Below are 21,097 nucleotides of genomic sequence, written 5' to 3' on the forward strand. Positions count from 1 at the left end.
ATCTAACCTTGGCTTGACTTGGCATTCATATTATGACTATCCCTAGTCATCGCAACCCAAGAACAGTGTGGGAATATTGGCATACTTAATTGAAGTGGAGTGTGGGTGAATACACAGACACACACTTTTTCTCTAGTCACTTCTAATAATAAACTCTACCTTTATAAAGATTTTTGGGCACTTGACATGTATGTCCACATCCATTGGAACAGCACTTTTTCACCCCAGAGCATTCATTGTCAGCCTCACAACTTTCAACACAGGCAGCTGCAAAGCCACTGGCCTTCTCAGGTGCTGGGCAATCTCCTTGCTTCACGGACAGGATGTATTTCAGGAACTCACAGCTAGTTAGACATTCATAGTTCTTCCTGGGGAAAAGAGGCTAAAGGAAAAATAAGAGAATGGTAAAAAGTCTTTACTGAAAGGGGGGGAAATATGTTGATTTGCTTTCCAGGAAATTTGTGACTTTCCTTATTGATAATAATAATAATAATAATAATAATTTTATTTCTATACCGCCCTTCTCCCGAAGGACTCAGGGCGGTGTACAGCCTATTTAAAAACACAAATTTAGCTAAAAAACCCCTCAGCCCCCTCTTTGCTCCTTTAGAGGATGAGAAAAAGTATGATTTTAAAGCATCAATGCATTAAGTCCTTGATGTGATGTAAACAATTACAAATGATATGACTGAAGGAGTAGAAACAGCTGAAACACTAGGTGAAACTGACTGTGCAATACTGAATTCCTTCATTTGGAGACAAATGCACTCAAATGTATCATTTGGACTTAAAAATATGGATATTTTTCCAAAAAGAAAAGAGTCAATGGAATCGTTGTTTAATAAAAAAACAGTAAAATGCTAATAGATAACATAGAAATGGCAAAAGTACTTAATTTCTATTCTGCCTCATGTCATCAAGTAGAGGGTATGTGTTACATCAAACAATTATGTAGAAAAGATGAAGTGCAGAATCAATGCTTGAAATTGATACAAACTTGGTCAGAGAACCTATTTAATTTGAATGTTTAAAAGTGAAGCCTGTATATTTGAATTTTTGGGTACTAAAGGAACCATTGTGGTGTTTTCATCTATACTTCCAACAAAAGGCCAACATCCAATGAGGGAGCAAGGATTTTAGAAATGAACCACTGTCTTAAAAACTGGTGTCATCGAGAGAACTTTGGCTTCCTAGACCATGATCTGCATTACCTACATGAAGGGCTATTGGCAAGGGATGGAGTGAACCTCACAAGAATTGGAAAGAATATTTGGAAAATGACTGGCTCATCTTATCAGAAGGACTTTAAACTAAAATTATGGGGAGGGGGCAATATTCAAGACATTTAGAATCTAATTCAAAGCAAAAACTACTAGAAAACCAATCATATAAGGAGGTAGGGAGTAAAGAGAAAGGAGAAGAAAAAAAGAAAAAGACAACGAAGTAGAGACTGATGGAACAAACAGAGTGGATTTGTACTAGTGCATGAAGGTAAATATGATATAGTTGCCATTACTGAAACATGGTGGGATGAAACTCATGACTGGAATGTACTGATAAAAGGATACAAACTATTCAAAAGAAACAGGCCTAACAAAAGAGGAGGTAAAGTTGCATTATATATAAAAGATCACTACATCATCCACAAAACCAAGGATGATAATCTCCTAGAATTCATATGGGTCAATATAAAAGGAAAACAGAATGACATTGCCATAGATGTATACTACAGGCCACCCAACCATGTAGAAGAACTAGATGAACTTTTTCCTAAACAACTAACAATGTATTCAGGAAATATTCCACAGTAGTAATAGCAGACTTTAGCTACCCTGATACCCAGAGACAAACTCTGCAGCAAGTGGGAGATCAAATAGGTTCCTAATCAACCTAGCTGACAACTCTATCCAAAAGATAAAGAAGGGAATTAGAGGGAAAGCTATACTGAACCTAATTCTAATAAGTTCAGTAAAACCTTACTAATAGAGAAGAAGTGATAGCAGGAGTTGAAATTGCCAGAACTTTGGGCAAAAGTGACCACGTCATATTGGAATTCAATATAATTCAAACACAAGCAATAGAACATAATCCAGTCAGTGTCTTAAACTTTAAAAGAGTTGATTTTAAGAAACTCAGAGAAACTAATAAAAATTCCATGGATGAAAATCCTAAAGGGGAAAACAACTCATGAAGCATGGGAAACTCTGAAAAATAGGAGCATAAAAGCCCAGTCCAGGACGATACCACTGAAAAACAAGAAATCCAAGAAAAAACCAGCACGTTTGCACAAAGATCTCTCTGATAAACTGAAAGACAAAAAAAAACAAGTACAAAAAATGGAAGGCAGGTAGCCTGAATCTGCAAAGATGAAGTCAGAAAAGCAAAGGCTCAAAATGAACAAAGACTTGCAACAAAAGTCAAAGATACTAAAAACAGTTTTGTTCAACATATAAATAATAAGAAAAAAGTCAAGGAAACAGTAGGTCCACTTAACAGAAAAGATGGCAAGAAAGTACAGGTAGCAAAGAGAAAGCCGAACTGCTTAACTCATTCTTTGCATCAGTCTTCTCACAAAAATAAACTATAGCCCAACCTATCAAAAACAGACTAGAAATACCTGGTCGTCAGTTGGTGAAACAGTTCTGAATGGAGACGCCATTCGGAGTGGTTGACGGTTGTTTGACTCAACCAGTCCGCCTGTTCGTTGTGTGCGCCTGAAATATGTTCCGCTTGGAGGGAGAGCAGGTGTGATTCTGCCCAGAGGCCGAGGCTCTCTGCTTCGGACATCAGGTCCTTGGAACGGGTGCCTCCCTGCCTGTTCACGTGTGCCTTGGTGATCACATTGTCAGTTAACAGCAACATGTGATGGTTGATTAGCGAGAGGTGGAAAAGACAGAGAGCTAGCTGGGCAGCTCTGAGTTCCAACCAATTTATGTCGTGTAACAGATCCTGTGGAGGCCATCTGCCCTGTGCCATCTGGGAACCCAGGTGAGCCCCCCCAGCCGAATAGACTGGCATCTGAAGTTAGTGTTAGACGTGGCGGTTCCTTGAAGAGACAGCCTTTCTCTAGGGAAGGTGATGTCCACCAGTTCAGGGAGTGGAGAACTTTTGGAGGCATTCTGACTCTTGTTGTGGAATGACTGATGCCTGCTCATTGGCTCGGTAGGAGGAACCATTGTAAGGTTCGGGAATGTAACCTCGCCCAAGGAACGATGGCCAGACATTAAATCATTTTCCCTAGTAACTGGGACAATACTGCGAGGGAGACAGACCTGGCTTCCCTGACCCGATGTATCAAGGCCCGTATGCTGACTAGACGTTCTGGTGATAGAAAAACCTGGCAACTGACTGTGTCTATCCGGGCACCTAAATGATGGATAGAATGGGATGGAATTAACTGGCTCTTTTCTAGATTTATTGAAAACCCGTGAAGTTGAATAATCTCTGACAAATCCTGTCTCGCCTGCCTGATGGATGAAGATTAAATCAAAATGTCGTCTAGGTAACATTGAAGCCTGATTGGGCGAGCCCGCAGATGGGCTGCCACCACGTCCAGGAGCTTTGTGAATGTCCTGGGGGCAGAGGACAGGCTGAATGGAAGGGCCCTGTTTTGGAAGTGTTGCCCTGCGTAACAGAATCTGAGATATTTTCTGTGTGAAATCCGAATTGGTATGTGCAGGTAGGCTTCCTTTAGATCTATGGATGTAAGCAGATCCCCCTGTCTGATGCAATTTAGAATAGAGGTTAAGGATTGCATCTTGAATCTCTTGTATTTGATGTGTTTGTTGAGTCTTTTTAGATCTAGTATTCCCCTGCAATCCCCCGATTTCTTGGGGACCAGAAAGAGGATCGAGTAGAAACCGAGACCCTTCTGCAAGACAGGCACCGGTTCTATTGCCTGGATGGAGAGTAGATGAAGGATCTCAGCTTCCATCAGAGACCTCCTGGTGGCATCCCTGGGAAGAGTGCAAGAGATGAATCTCCTTGGAGGAAGGGATGAAAACTCCAATGTGAGACCGAGCCAGACGGTTTGCAGAGCCCAGGCATCGGTTGTGATGAGCTCCCATTGGGCTGAGAACCTCAAGAGGCGGCCTCCAATGGGAACGTGTGACTGGGAGTCATTTGGACCTACGGTAAGGTCTACCGCCGGCCCCTCGAAAGGGTCTCCTAGACTGGGTTGTCTAGACCTGTCCCTGAACTGAGTCCCTATCTTGGGATCGGTCTGAAGTTGGAGGGTAAGTCCTCTGATAGGTTGGGGCGGAGTAACTGCCTTCCGCCCCACGAAAGGACTGCCTGCGATGATATGGAGAATATCTCCTGTCTGTCCTCCTGTGAGACAGGGGAAGTACCTTCCTTTTATCCTTGGTCTCTACCAAAATGGGATCTAAAACATCACCAAAAAGATTATTGCCCTGAAAAGGAGCAGACGCCAATTTCCATTTGGATTTCATATTGGCTTGCCAATGGCGAAGCCGTAATAATCGTCTGGAAGTTACATTAGAGGCCAGGGTCCTGGAAGCGAACTTAGCCGCATTAAGGGTTGCATCAGCAGAGTATTCTGCTGCAGCAATTAACTTGTTGATGTCCTGGTGTAACCTGACATCTCCCTGGGGAGCTCTTGCCTGCATTTGGCGCAGCCACAGGAGGGAGGTTCTATTAAAGAAGGAAGCTGCCGTGGCTGATCTGATCGCCCAGGCAGCTGCTTGATGTGTCTTACAAACTGACATCTCAGTTTTCCTATCCTCGGTCTTCAGCCCTTCTGCAGAGTCTGAGGGGAGAATATTGGAAGATGCTAGATTGGCTAAGGGAGTATCTATTGTAGGCAACTTAAGCAAGTCCTCTACCTCCTGTTCTACAGTGTACATCTTTTTGTCTAATCCGCTGGGATTAGACAAGGACCCAGGTTGAAGCCATTGCTTCTTAATAATGTCTATGAATAATCTGGGAGAAGGAACAGCGTCCTGGGTAGTGGCCGGTTCTGTAAATAATCGAGCATGGGGATCCTGCTCAGCCGAGCGGTCAGATGCCCCAGCCACAACCCCTAGATTGGCCGTGGTTTTGGCCTTGTATAACAAGGTCTTGAACATGCTAGGGTTGAAAAGGCCAGGGAAGGCTGGTTTGTCTGGAGATCTGCCTTCATCCTCAGAAAGATCATGATATGCGAATTCTTCCTCCTCCCCAGCATAAGACCATTCACTGCTCTGAGAATCATGAGGCGAGTGAAGGGCCTGGGAATAAACCCTATTCTGGTGGGCCTGGTGTACATTGGGAGTGGTACCAGTTGAGTTGGGAGCAGGAAAGCCCCTTCTAAGCAGGGCAGAGTCAATGCCCTGGGCAATGGTCTGAGCTAACATCTGGCAGAGTTCCTGGGAAAGAACTCTGCTTACCTGGCTTACCTTAGGGCGGAGCCCCGCCGCTGTAGGGGTGAAAGTAGCTGAGGGAGCTGACCTCCTAGGTACTGGAATGACTCCCTGATCAGATGAGTCCTGTTCTGATATGGGAATAACCTCCATAGCACTCTCAATTAATTCAGTTGGAGGATCTGTGGTAATATCTGGAGACCAATTCAATCTATCTTCGTTTGAAGCAGAAGGAGGTGTATCCTGAATTGGAGGGATATTAGGCTCTGGGTGAACAATGACAAGGCCTAGGCCTGAGGAGGCTTCTGCCTGCTTTTTTGCCTTTGCAAATTGTTTCTCTAAGGCTTTTTGCCTTCTTTCTGCATCCTTATCAACAGCTGTGGAAGAAGGGGCCTTGGATCTGGTGGAAGACCCAGGCTGTGATCTGAAAACTTAGCTCTCTTAGAAGCAGAGGAATGGGATGCAGTACTTTTGGAGTGAGAGGAGCTGCGATCCGCCATCTTAGAATGACAAGCAAAAAAAGGCAATTCAATCAGAGGATCTTACTAGGACAATGATTATAATAATGATATTATTCCTCACTCCAGTAGTTGTAAATATGGTGCCAATTTTCCACTGCTGTTAGGTATTAAGCGTGAGACTGATCAATGACCAGCTCTAATAACGCTATGAGAGAAAGGCAACAGTAATCAATGGTGCGGGAGAGACACAACAATCCCCAAACCATAAAGGCAATAGCAGTAAATCAGCCAGCAATGCTAGGCCCGATCGCCAAAACCACGTGGCTCCTTGCTGTGTTTCCAATAAACAAGGACTGCTAATTAAGATCCCTTGAAGGTTTCTGAAAAGTTTGAGGCTTTTGCTCCGTTTTTGAGCTGCTAGAAGCCAAATTTGCCTTTAAAGGCTGCTAGGAGTCAAATTTGCCTTTAAAAGGATTGCCTCCGCTGTGCTGTTAATGGCGGCAATTAGGAGAGGTCCCTGAGGCAAGAGATTAGCTCCGGAGCTAATTAGCTCCATGGAGCTCCCAGCTGCAGCTGGAAAACACCTCAGGCTGTTGGTGGTAATTTTAAAGAGAAAAGGGAGAAAGAGGCTTCTTTCTGTGGCTGGCAGAGTATTTTAAATAATTTTTCTAAGACAGAGAAATTTAAAGCAAGTCTCTTTAGGCCGACTGAGTTGAAACACTGAAGACTCATGGGAGAAAGAGGCGTGACTAGGCAAATTCAACTCAGTCTCTGGCCAACCAGGCTAAACTTGAACCCATTGCTTGGACTCTCCAAGCAGCGCACAGGAGATAACAAAGTTTTAAACCAAGGCATGAAAAAACAAAGGCAAAGTACAGATTAGGCAAAACCTGGCTCAAAAAGAAGTAACTGTGAAAAAGACCTTGGAATCCTAGTGGATGATCACTTAAACATGAGTCAGCAGTGTGCAGCAGCAGCCAAAAAAGCTAATACAATTCTTGGTCGTATAAACAGAGGCATAGAATCAAAACCACGTGAAGCATTTAGTACTGCTTTATAAGCCCTTTGTAAGGCCATATCTGGAATACTGCATCCAATTTTGGTTTCCACATTACAAAAAAGAAATTGAGACTTTGGAAAAAGTGAAAAAGTAAAGAAGAGCAACTAGGATTAAAGGCTTGGAGACTAAAACTTTAACGGTTGCAGGATTTGGATTTGGCTAGTCTAGAGAAAAGAAGGACTAGGGTGGACCTGATAGCAGTATTCCAGTATTTGAGAGGTTGCCACAAACAGAAGGAGGGGAGGTCAATTTATTTTCCAAAGCACCAGAGGGAAAGAAACAATGGATGGAAACTAATCAAGGAGAGAAGCAACCTGGAAATAAAGAGACACTTCCTAACAGTGACAACAATTTACCAGTGGAACTGCTTGCCATCAGAAGTTGTGGGTGCTTCATCACTGGATAGTCACTTGTCTAAAATGGTATAAGGTCTCCTGCTTGAACAGGGGGTTGGACTAAATGACCTCCAAGGTCCGTTCTAGCTCTATTTTTATTGATATAGTGATCTGGCTGAAATCTTTATGTTATAATTAAGAAACTACTGAGATCTGGCCAAATAATTGAATGAGAACAAATATTTTCATTACCTTTTTTAAAAAGTGTGGGGAAAAAGAATCCAGGGAATAATCAGTCTAATACAGTGACCAAGAAATTTCCAGAACAGATAAAAAGAATCAGTGTGTAGCAACTGAGAACAGTATGTCAGATAGTAAAACTCAACATGGATTAAACAATGCTGATCTTGATTTCTTCAAAAAGACTGTGGCAATGCTATTGATGTACTATATCTTCATTTTAGGAAAGTGTTGATAAAATAACCAGTGACATTCTACATATTAAATTAAAATTACTACATTTATATGCTGCTTGGCTCCCAATGATACCCGTGGTTTTGGTTTTTTAAAAACCAAAAGCAACACAAAAAAGCATACCCAACAGCACAAGACAGAAGAAGATGGTAAAGAAAACAAACCCAGAGGAAAGCACGAAGCAAGAAAGGGGCGACAGTCATCCTTGTCAAAGGTCTGGGCAAAAAGTGAGGTCTAAAGACTCTTCCAAATACCAATGGGAAGGGAACCACTTGAATTTCAGGAGGAACTTCAGTCTAGAGGGATCATTAGTTATTCTAGATGTTATTATAATTACAAAATAATGAAGTGTGATATAGAAAGTATGACAATTAGATGAATTCATAACTGGATCCAGGGGTGAAATCCAGCAGGTTCTAACAGGTTCTGGAGAACCAGTAGTGGAAATTTTGAGTAGTTTGGACAACCAGCAAATACCACCTCTGTGGTCCCAGAGTGGGGTGGGAATGGAGATTTTGCAATATCCTTCCACTAGGAGTGGGGAGGAAATGGGGATTTTGCAGTATCCTTCCCATGGAGTGGGGTGGGATTGGAGATTTTGCAGTATCTTTCCCCTGGAGTGGGTTGGGAATGGAGATTTTGCAGTATCCTTCCCTGCCATGCCCACCAAGCCACACCCACAGAACCGGCAGTAAAAAAATTTGGATTTCACCACTGACTGGTTCTCAACTCTCATCAATGACTGTTCATCAAACTAGACATAGGCACGGAGGTGCATCTTATACTCAAGGCATATATTAATAACTTGCATGAAAGAAGGAATGTTTATAAATCTATAGATCTTACAAATATAAATGGAATAACTAAGCACATAAATATGGAAGCAAACTTCAAAATTGTCTTGAAAATTAGAAGCAGTTTACAAAACATGGGCCCCACAGGAAACTAGGTAGAGGATGCAAATATATCTAATATAGACCATATTCAATTCTAATATTAAACATACACAGGCAAAGCAAACACTTGTTTCTGCTTTTTGAGGATAAGTCCAGCATTGGCTCTTACAGGCTAAATGGATAACAAAGCTCAGAGCAAGTGTGAGAAATGGCTAAACTGATGGGTCTAGCTGTTAAAAAGCTGTTAAATATTATTTTTTAATTAGTTTTAGTCACAGGAAGTTAACATGAATTCATTTACTATTTTAGATTAGGATTCCCAAATTGTGAATCATGACTAGCTAGAAGTCAACAGCAAATCTGAGGAACTGCATATATAAATGTGGACTGCTGCCTAAAGTTGCAACTGGCTTTTTTGAGCAAAGGTTCCAACAAGGCTACTTACATTTTGTGCAGACTAAATGGCCTTCAGTTAATTTATCCTTATAGCATGAATAAAATATACACAAGTGACTTCTAAGAAGTTTTTTCATAACAAACATACCTCGCAAAAATTTTGACAATGATTTTTCTTCAGATCCCAGGACTCTTTGCAAGGTTCCAAACACTGAAAAGAATAATTTGAAAACATATCAGAGAGTAAATAAGATACCTATTTCTTTAATCAAGATAGGAATTTAAAACATTGTTTTGAAAAAACAAGAACTGTATTAGTGCAGAAAAATGAACATATAATGTATTCTGAAATACATACATACAGCATAGTTACTTGGCTTCAGCATGGAAAACTGCAATTAAATTACCATTTTGATATTTCTTATTTATAATAGTGTTTATTTCTTTTCCTCGTGTTCCAAAATATGATCATCAATATCTCATCAGTGATTTATGATATCAAGAAATTTAGAAAAGCCTCTTTTTCTGCAGTGCCAGTAGATGAGTTTATTTAAAATATTTGTTTATCAATCCTGTTTAAAGTGGCTGTGGATCAAGCATTTATCATTCATAAATCATAATAGAATACAATTATGATTCTACCATGTGTGCCTTGTCCAAAAACCTGGCTTAAACAATATTAATGGCAAACTAAGTTTACTTTATTTATTAGCCCTTGGCCATAACAAAGTTTAATGGCAAACTGATGAGGTTCCTGTCCATCATCTCCTCTAACTTTTGATTGTGATGACTGCAACCTAACTGATATCTCTTTTTGAGGAAAGGGGAGATAGAGGGAACCGGGCAAGTGAACACATTTCCAAACAGTAGAATTACCTATGGGATGTTTTAGAATTCTTAAAAACGAATTCCTTGGCTCTACTGTACTTCCCATTTATATTATTATTAGATTCTGTTATATTTTATTATTTGTAATAGTTTTCCATTTATTTTAAATTTTAAAAAGCTAAAAAAGCAGCACATGAAATGGGTCATGTTTCCTGGCTCATGACAACAGACCTTCTGTTGGTGACATTGGTGTCTACAGATGCTATGTTGAGAACCTAGAAGTCACAGACACAAATCTCCATAGATTTTGATTGTAATAAAATCTTAATCATGCATGATTCCATGTTATGTAATGTCCACAGGAAAGTCTTTTCCTACAAAGTATTGAGACTATCATTTAAGCAATCTTTCACGACTGTATTTAGATGTTAAGACTGGCTAAATATGTTGACCATGGGGATAGAAACAATTTGTCATGCAAACATAAGGATTAAGTAACAATGCAACCTCATAATCCTCTGTTTTGCATGAAACTGATGTCTATAATCCCTGGGTCTAGATTTTTAAAAAATCTGAGTACTATTAAAACTATTGTGTCTGGAACCTTTAACTAGGTGAAATGGTGCATCATAGGGCAGAACCTTTCCAACCAAGATACCTCAAATCGGCTAACTTACAGAATGTTAGGACCCATGACAATCCTCACAAGCCTGCACTGCCAAGTCTTTTTGTTTCAAATGTTAGATCTCTCCTTAATAAGATTGAGGAGCTGGAATTTACTCTCTCTCTGCAGGAAAACATTCGGGACTGCTGTGTCATGGTCTTTACAGAGACATGGCTTGACCCTACCACTCCAGGGGAGGCTATCAAATTACAAGGACACTCAGTATATCCAGCAGATAGAACCATTGTCTCCGGGAAGAGCAGAGGAGGGGGGATTTGTGATTACATAAATAATAACTGCAGCACAAATGTTAAAATAATGGACACTCGCTGTTCTCCTGGTCTGGAGTATTTGGCAGTGAAATGCCGCCCCTTTTATCTGCCTCATGAGTTTAACGTAATAATAACTGCAGTATATATACCTCCTCATGCTAATACGACTACAGCCATGAGTCACCTCTTAACTGTTATTAGCTAACAGCAATAGGACTACCCTGATAGAGTGCTGGTGGCTGCAGGCGATTTCAATCAAGCCAATTTAAAGACTAAGTTCTATCAGTACATAGACTGTCCCACTAGAGGGAAAAATACCTTGGATCAGGTATATAGTAACACCATGCATGGATACAGGACTATGCCTTTACCCCACCTGGGAAAGTCAGATCATATATCTCTGTTCTTGATCCCAGCATACAGACCTCTTGTCAACAGAATTAGACCATTGATTAGAGAAATACAAGTGTGGCCAGAGAGTGCATCGGAGCAACAAGATTGCTTTAGGAGCACTGATTGGGCACTGTTTGAGGAGGATGATATTGATATTTACACTTCAACAGTACTATTTTATATCAAAAGCTGCATTGATGTTGTCACTACTACCAGACAAATACAGGTGTTTTCTAACAACAAGCCCTGGATAAATAGAGAAATGTGTCTTTTATTAAGAGCTAGAAATGCTGCTTTCCATTCTGGTGATGCGCTACAGTATAGCGAGGCAAGAGCTAAATTGAAAAAGGGTATCAGGAATGCTAAAGCTACGTACAGACGGAGGGTTGAACATCTTTTTGAGAACTCAGACTCTGGTCGGGTATGGCAAAGTCTGCAACAAATCATGGGGAAGACCAATAAAATTAGTTTGTTTGGCAATAGTGATTTTTTAGCTGAGCAGCTAGATCAATTTTTCAGCCGCTTTGAGGTAGAAACAGGAACGACCATCATTCCAGCATCTACCACTGATAGTACACCACTAACATCTGCCATCGATAGACAACCACTTCTACTGCAGATCTCCAATGTGAGACGTGCTTTCCAGAATGGCAGCTAGGCCTGATGGAATCATGGGATGAGTTGTTAGGGACCGTGCTGCAGAGCTAGTTGGAGTGTTCATGGATATTTTCAATCTATCCCTGTCACAATGCTCTATCCCTACCTGCCTGAAAACATCTATTATAGTGCCAGTCCCTAAGCAGACAGTAGTGGTATCTCTTAATGACTATAGACCAGTAGCTTTAACATCTGTTGTCATGAAATTGTCAGTATTCCAGAAAAACAGAAATATTTTGAGAGACTGGTGTTGAACTATATTAAGGTTAGTCTTCCATCTGCTTTGGACCCATACCAATTTGCATATAGGTATAATAGATCAACTGATGATGCTATGTCTATTGTTATCCATACTGTATTAAATCATTTGGAACAACAGGGAATATATGTAAGGTTGTTATTTGTGTATTATAGTTGCCTTTAACACCATTCTACCCAACAGGTTGTTTCTTAAAATGACCAATTTGGGTATAAATCAGAAGATATAATTGTGGATAAAGGATTTTCTGACAGATAGGCCACAGTCAGTAAAGATAGGATCTTACCATTCTTCTACTCTGATACTAAACACAGGAGTCCCCCAGGGTTGTGTCCCTTCCTTTATTCCTTGTATACACATGACTGCACCCCATTGTATAACACCAACACAATTATTAAATTTGTGGATGACACGACACTGGTGTGGCTCATTAATAAGAACAATGAGTCTGCTTATAGAAATGAAATACAAGGCTGACACTGTGATGTAAAGAAAATAATCTTATACTCAACACTAAAAAAACTAAAGAATTTATAATTGACTTCAGGAGGAAGCGAGATGTACATTTACCATTTTACATAAATGGTGAGGAGGTAGAAAGGGTTTTGTAGTTTTAAATTTCTGGGCATTTATATCTCGGAGGACCTCTCATGGACTATGAACAAGTTAACATGCTTGTGAAGAAGGCACAGAAGAGGCTGTACTTCCTGAGAATGCTCAGGAAGATAAATCTATCTCAGCATCTACTTCTGTCCTACTATCGCAGCACCATTGAGAGTATTCTGACATACGGCATTCTTTCCTGGTATGGGAGCAGCCCTGCAGCGGACATAAAAGCTCTACAGAGAATTATTAAAACTGCCCAGTATATTATCGGGCTCCAGCTACCAGCCCTGGATGACATCTTTGCATCTCGCTGTTTGAGGAAGTTGCACAACATTCTCAGAGACTCTTCCCATCCTGCTTACAATCTTTTTGGACTGTTGCCTTCTGGCAGAAGATACAGAACAATTAAAACTCGGACCACATGTCTTCTGAATAGTTTTTATCCCAGAGCTATAACTGCATTCAAGAATGAACTAAAGGGCCACCATCAGTGAGCTGTTGATCTGCTGTGTGGATGCTTGGGTGGTTTAGGGGTGGGGAATTTTTGGTGGGTGGGGGTGTGTCTGGGGATTGTCATGTGTGTTGGACTTGGTCTCTGGGTGTTATGTGAATTTGGTTGTATGGATATACTGTGTATATACATACAATGACAATAAACTTTATACATATATATATGACTCCTGAGGTAATGAAATTTAGGAAAACTGTGGCTGCTTTTGCACTGCCAGGCTGCTGCTACTTCAGTGTAACTGCTATACTGTCACAGTCAGCTGTGGTCACACAATCATCATTTTCAATATTTCCTGACAGTCTATACAAGTCTCTGGGAACTTGGAATCATATTCCCTCATTCTTTCCATATCTGGCAGAAACACATTCCTCCTGCCAGGAAAGGGAAGGGAAGGGAAGTGAAGGGAAGGGAGAAAGAAGGATAGAGAGGGGAGGGAAAAAGGGAAGGAGGGAAGGAAGTGTTTGAAGGAAATTTGGCTTATCTGGAATTGAGCAAGAAGAAAAATTAAAGGAAACTTCTTAGATGTTTTATAGACTCTTATGCATAATCTAATTAAGACAATAGAATTGAATATTTTTGCATGGTTTCTACTACACACAATCAGAAACAGGGAAGAGAAAGATTGTCTAACCATTACCAGGCTTCTCTTTTTAGCTTTTCACTTTCTTTCTAGCAAACCACGTTGACAGATTCAGCATCACTAAATAGCAAGAGCTATAGGGCTTTTCACTTTAATTTCACGCTTTAATAAGATACAGTGGTTGTTTCACTAAGGGACTGAAAGCTTTTCTTTGTAAGACCTATTTGATGGTCAAGTTAAGTATCACATTCTGGCAATGGGCATCTGTTCTCCAAGGAGAAATGGTAGTGAGAAATGAAAAACACAGGGAAGAAAGATGTGGAAACTTTTCAAAAGTCATCTTCCTCATTAAAGAAATTAGGCCTATTCAGGTCTCTTTACATCAATGCAAGTGAAGTGCAAATCAAATTAGCTTCTCATTGGTGAGCTGACAGATTATTTAAGGTTTACTATACAATGGGGTCAGCTGTTTATTCTAATCACATTCAGCACTAAACTAGTTACTGTTAATAAATCCTATTGTTATACCGTATCAAAGCAAGTATGAGGATAACATGATTTCCTGCCAGAAGATTCCAAACTTAAAGTTCTTCAATTCCTCCAATATGAACAAAACTGTAAAAAAAAAAATTATCTGGGGTTTTCATAAATAGTACTTTCTTGTACTGTATTGTATGGAACCAAAGTAACTTTGCACTCTTTATTACTACAAAGCTAATACCTATGTCCTAGGATTACATAGCACATGTCTATGAAATAATAAGTGGTACATCATAGAATGGTTATCACAGGATATTCAAATCACATTGATTTGTGAAAGTGGAAATTTCTGAAAATGGAAATCCTATAATCACACACAGAACTCTGCATTTAGATTGCCAAGACTAGCACATATTAGGTGGCGCTTTTTTGAGACAGCTTACAAACAACTTACCATAATTTTCTTATATATAATATAATCTTCAAAAGCCAAACAGCTATTGTGGAAGGATGGCCTAAGTCCCACAAAGCACAGGATTTATGTCCATATGATAGAGACCATAAGAAGATAATAAAGGGTTTTTTTCCCCTTAAAATCATGACTGATTATGTAAAGACTTAGGGTTGCTCATTGCAATTTCATTAAGATTGCCATTAATATTTAGAATATTCACCATATTCATATGGTGATGAAATAAATTTAATTCCTGACATCAGGGGACAAATTATTCCAACAGGATTTTTTTTTCCTATTGCCTGTTTTGAGCATGTCCTTTAAAAACGTCTTCATTCCCAAACCCAAAATATTTCATTTTAAAGATGCATATTGGGTTAAATAGGATGAAGTGAAACCCCATCTATTTGCACAGAAAATTCAGGCAGAAGGTGCAGAATATTCCTTTCTTTTTCTTTATTTTACTGATAGCGTATTTTGATTTTATAATCAAATAATCTGACTTTATAATAGCAATGTATTAAAAACCGAACCCTTATACTCTAGTAAGAATATTTTTACTGTAAATTTAGATATAGAAATAGATTAGATATATAGATACAGATATATACAGAGACTTAGAGACATATAGATATAGATATAGATATATAGATACAGATATATATAGAGGCTAAAGGGGAATTCACAATTTATTCCTATTTCAATGGTCCAGCATAGCATTGAATTTATTGTTGGGTATTACTTATTGCTTGAAATAACAGGAAAAAGCCAAGGATCTTGATTCTAACATAATAACAAATCATGTATGGACCAGCCTCATTTGCATAGCTGGTCTTGCAGGCAATAACAACTAAATGGGAAAAGCAATATTTGCTTGTTTCTGACAAGCAAGAATTCTAAATTATAGTTGTATTGCATCCAACAGGACCATAATACAAAGGAGGAATAGCATTTAGCCACAGTGAATTAGAAAATATCTTGGTGATGTGGTAGTAGTAAATTGGGTCAAACACGTGACCAAACTGATTTTACAAGAGGTTTTGGTGATCATAAAGTGAACATCATGGCAAGTGGCAAGGCAAATACAGGTCCATTAATCTGGTTTAGTCCTGTGCTGGCTGCAGAATTTTAGCCAGGAATCTTGTAGTCTACCTGAAAATGCCAGAGATTAAATTGTGGTCTTTTTTGAACAGAAAAACAGCAACAAATGTTTGCTTTTAATTGACTGCCTCAGCAATGTCAGAGACAGGATCTATTATAGTTGTTGCATTCAGTTTATCAGTCCACTCAAAGCAGTTACAAGATAAACTATGTAACAGCTGTCTACTTATTTGCATTAAGACAAAGACAGTTTTTAAAATCTTTGTTGTAGAGGAAATTATATTCCAAGCACATTTACAAACAAACCAGTTGATCAGATAATCAATAGTTAAGCTCTAATAAAAGCTGTATCTAACAACCACTCTATTTGTGTGATGTAATTCCCAATTTATTGGCATAACTATCATACATTTTATAGGAATCTAGCCAACTTTTTTTAAAAAGTACACAGGTTGCTCAATGTAAAACTGTTAATTATTTACATAGACTCAAAATTAGTATTCACAGTCTGCATTTCACTAACAAGAAGCTTTCAAGCTGCAATACTTTGTAATTCAAAAAAGACAGTCTGGTCAATAGACTGAGCATGTGAAACATGTTTTGCACTTAAAAAGTCCAAGACCTGTTGAACACATAAAGTATTGGCTTTCATGTTCTTTGAGTTAGTGAAAAATAATTACAATGGATGTGCAATCAGTGAGAAATTGATTACTTCTATGGCAGCAAATTCATGTATCTTAATCAAATAAGATCACATTTATCTAAGCTATATTGAAAATTCAATTAGTGTTTTAAACATTTTTCCAGTGTGATTTTAGTCTTAGAATTTATTATTTTACCAACTTCTTTAAAGAAATAATTGAAACAATTGAAAAAGCTAGTTTCCAAAGCAGCATAGTATTTATTATGCAATTACATAGAGATTATCTTTAATTATTAAGCTAAAGATGGTACTTTTAACATATTACTCCTATCTATGAAAAGATGGATTGGAATCTCTGAGGCAGCCTTTCAGGAGTTGTCATGTAGATGTAATATTTTAAAAGCATGATTGATTAGCAGAAATTCACCCACATGACTCTGAATCCAAGATCAAATTTTTATTTCAATAAAAATTGTCCCATAGATTCTGCCAAAAAAGAGAGATAAAGGGAAAGCATTCTAAATCTGAAGAGACTTTTATATATATAAAAGTGTGATTTCTTTATTTCTTTCCCCCATCCATTCGTACCACATGTCCCACACGCTATAAAATTCTGAATCTTCTCTGTCATTAATTTCTGAAGTCAATTTGTTCATTTCGGCGCACTCCAATATTTTTCCAATAACATGTTCTTGAGGTGGTATTTGTTTTTCTTTCCAATACTGGGCAAAGGAAATTCTAGCGGCTGTCAGAATATGTATAATTAAATACTTAATTAAGGTAAGGTAATAGAGATTAAATTTTAATTAATTAACAAAATCTATATGAATAATATTAGATTTAGTCTTAGAGAGTTGAGCACTATTATTTTTAAGTGTTCGAAATTAAATCTAGCTTCAAGAAACAATATCAACAAAAGACAAGCAATAATGTATGTAGATGTATATATGTATATAATTGCACCAATGAACCGAAAATGTACCAATTGTATCACTATATGTTATAATAAAATCAAATTAAAAAAAAAAAAAGTGTGATTTCGCTCCCTCAAAGACTACAATACAGGTAGTCCTTGAGTTACGAATGTAATGGAGCCTGCCAATTATATTCGTAACCTGAGGATTCGTTGGAGTGAATCAGATAAAATGAACATCAAAACTCCCTGCTTTTCCCACGCGTTCGCTAATCAAATACATAGGTCGTTAAATGCACATGAGTTATATCAAGGTAGGGAAGGCCATGGGAGGCCTAGTGATGGAACAGGCCACCTGCTTAAGACCTCCCAAGGCCTCCCCCAACCCACTGAGATACTTCATGTTCCCCACAATTGTTTTTCCCCATTCTGCCATGATGGATCTCTTACTTTGTGAAGATCTAGCAAGCTGTCTCCTCTCCAGCCTCTCTGCCGTGCAAGATCACGGCCCCCAGAAACTTGCAATTTCCACGCAAAACATTTGCAAGCCAATGGAATGCTTTGAGGCAGTGAGATTTCGCTCCCTCAAAGCATCCTGTCAGTTTACAAATGTTTTGCGAGGAGACAGGAAGCTTCTGGGGACCATGATCTCGAGGTCTGAAGTCCTGGCCCCCAGAAGCTTCTAGTCTCCATGCAAAACGCTTGCAAACTGATGAGATACTAGAAGTGAAATCATTCCATTCTCAAAGAAACCATGGCAGAGAGGAAACAGATCTTCACAAAGTAGGTGAGTTCAGTGTGGCAGGATGGGATGGAGGAAGCAATTGTGGAGATCCTGCTTGTGGAGGGAATATGCAAGATGAATGTTGTAGTGTCTCTGCAATTATTTGTAAGGGTGATTGACTGCCATGGTGCTGCAACATTCGAAATTTCGGGATTGTGTTGTTAATATTTGGGGTGGGGGTTATTGGGTAACTTAGTGAACAGTCACTAAGTAAACTGTCATAACTTGAAGATTACCTTATAAGAATAGAATATTTGACAGCTAAGATATATAGCATCTCCATACAAAATATTTCTGTATAGGTTCTTGTTCCATGCTTCTACAAAATACAGTCTAAGCATATTGGAAACCTAAAGGCAAATATTTCCTCTTAAAAGTTGAGAGCTGTTGGGAGTTGAGCAGAATGCAAATTTAATAAATTATTATTATGACAACATTTTATTGTATGCCCCTCTTGTTTTAAAAACCACAAACTAGACCAGTAGAATGGATCATATTTCATATTCCCAAAGATCATTTTTATATACACTTACATTTGATTTCTTATTTCTTATTTCACATCCAAGCTAATAAAAATTTCTAAGAGTTCTTATATTGTTTTATAAAATTTTGGCTAAAAGTATTGTTTTAGCATGTTTTAGCATCTCTGTAATAGTTCAAAATGATAGCTCTCTACAGTAACCAAAGCTAAAGGATTAAAGTGTTTATTGAACACTTATCGACTGGATTACTGTAACTCTCAGTTCATTTATTAAAATAGTCACTTCCACATACTTAACCCACTAATTGTTAAAATTATCACATTAATTTTATGACGACTATATATTAACTCTTGAAAACCCAAGGTAACTCTTGTCACCTTTAACCAATCATTGCCAGTGCAAAGAGAGAGAAATAAAGATTAATGAAATTTTACCTTGTTAAGATATTCAAGGCAGGGAATGGAAACTAAGTTCATGTGGCTCTAAAGACTTTTGAAGGAAGGGTAATGCAGAAAGAAAAAGGTGATTCCCCAAAGAAAGTCAAGCCAAAGAAGGCCTGCAAACTCCAAGACTAACAACCATCACATGGTTCCAGAAATATTTCTACTGGGTGACCTAAAAATTCTCTGAACTACTTCATGACTCTTCACAAACTCACCAATTTACTTGTAATGTAAATTAGGTTAGACATGCAAACTCTACCCTTTAGATATTTGCACGTGAAATAGGAAATACTGGAACTTGCATTGGGATCCTGTGCATCACTGTGGTTAGGAATGAATGCCTATGTGGGTAGAATGACCAGGTAATTGTTAGTAAATCTACTACTCAGAAGATAAGTGCTTCTTTTACAAGACATCAGAAAGGTAAAGAATCCATAAACTAAAACATATGGTTGAACAACCAGTACAAATGATATAGAAAAATCTTGCACAAAAACAAGGTTCATTTTCTCTAGATAAATTACTTTTGGGATTCCCATAACAAAGCAGCATAATTAATATATACATTTTTCCTCCATATAGTCAAGACACACAGAAAAGTTTTAAGTCTTGAAGGATTTGAATGAGTTAAATTTCTAGAGTGTATCCAAGTGGCACCTTTTGACTTTACAAATGACAAGTGGCATTTTCACTGTTATTCTCTTTTCAGATTTTTAAAACCAAACATCTTCTTGGCATTCACAATTGGAAAAACAGTAAAAATCTATCTATCAAAGCAAGATCAATTCTTAGGTTCTTATTCTGGCTGCATGGTTCCTCTTATTCATGAAACAGTATATCCAATTTCCATTTTTAGAAAAATTTTAACCAAAATTTATCAGCAGCTAAATGCTTCCAGCTGCTGTTCCAAATAAAGCAGAAGCCAGATTTGCATCATAGGTATTTGCTGAGCAAACAACATTTGATCCAATATTTGGTTTCTATTTTGCTCTACACTTGAATATGAGAGAAATATGCAATTAATCATATAAGTAAACAGAATTTGTTTTTATTAAGCAAACAAATGAACCATTATAAAGCAAATTAAGCAAACAATTACTATGCTGTAGCATTTTTGAAATTTTACTTTCAGAATTGCAAATCTACTCTGTTCTTACAAGTGCATCTTCGGCTTGGTATCTTGTATTCTGCAATCAATTGGGAAAGGGAGGGGGGAACAAATGGGCAATAAAGCTGTATACCTTTATGAGGAAAATTGGAAGGGGGGATTTACAGTTGAGGAAGAACAGAGCGCTTTGAAATCCGGCTTGTGCTGGCGCATTGGTATCTTCAAGGCTGTTTGCCCTGAGAGTGGAATTATATCAGCCCAAGCTCTTCAGCATTTCCCAAAACATCTCGAGAATGCCAGATTAGCTATACCTGGATGGACCATGGGGGGAGACCTAGGATAAACCAGGGGTTTAATTCTGTATTGGGGCATGGGAATTTTAGATTCCACTTGACTTTACTGCAATCAGCATCTCTTAGTAAAAGTGCCCTTTCACTTCAACCAAATGAAGTCGAGAGCTTTACTTCCCAAAGGAATCAAACTGTGGCAGGTCTGACATTAAGCGGAATCTGCAACTGTGGTCAACTTGGAGAGGACATCATCTCTACCATGGAGACGGTACATCAATGTTAGCTCAAGGGAGCAACCAGGAGATGATTAAATGCTGGGGGGAAGATTCATCCAGCCCCTCTTGGGCTGGATCTCTCTGAGTGGACAAGAGATGCAGACAGCTGCAGTGACCCAGCTGTGGTCCCTGGGCATGGGTCTATGACAATTTACCACAGCCAACTCACCATGGCCAACTCACTGCAGGACAAGTGTTACACTAATATCAAAGAAATGGTGGAATAGAATCATTAAAGAAAGGATGCAAAAGGAGGGGCAGAATGAAATGTGAATGGCAAAAATTAAAATATTTTTTATTTTATTTTATTTATTTTAAATAATTAAATAGAATTTTTAAATTGTCCCTCGGTGAGTTGACCCATGGTGAGAT

At 38.6% G+C, this 21,097-nt stretch overlaps 1 protein-coding gene across 2 annotated transcripts in view; it reads right to left on the reverse strand.

Moving 5' to 3' along the window:
* Positions 1-21,097, reverse strand: part of ANOS1 (anosmin 1) — a 90,270-nt gene that overhangs the window by 37,229 nt on the left and 31,944 nt on the right. For both annotated transcript variants that reach the window (XM_070943249.1, XM_070943248.1), the window contains exons 3-4: positions 9,131-9,193; positions 160-382 (exon numbers count right to left, since the gene is read on the reverse strand). In XM_070943249.1, the coding sequence (XP_070799350.1) occupies positions 160-382; positions 9,131-9,193 (286 nt within the window). The remainder of the gene's footprint in view (positions 1-159; positions 383-9,130; positions 9,194-21,097) is intronic.

The sequence above is a fragment of the Pituophis catenifer genome, unplaced genomic scaffold, assembly GCF_029215685.1.
Source record: "Pituophis catenifer annectens isolate HBS135680 unplaced genomic scaffold, rPitCat1.0.hap2 SCAF_4, whole genome shotgun sequence".
Lineage (NCBI taxonomy): Eukaryota > Metazoa > Chordata > Lepidosauria > Squamata > Colubridae > Pituophis > Pituophis catenifer.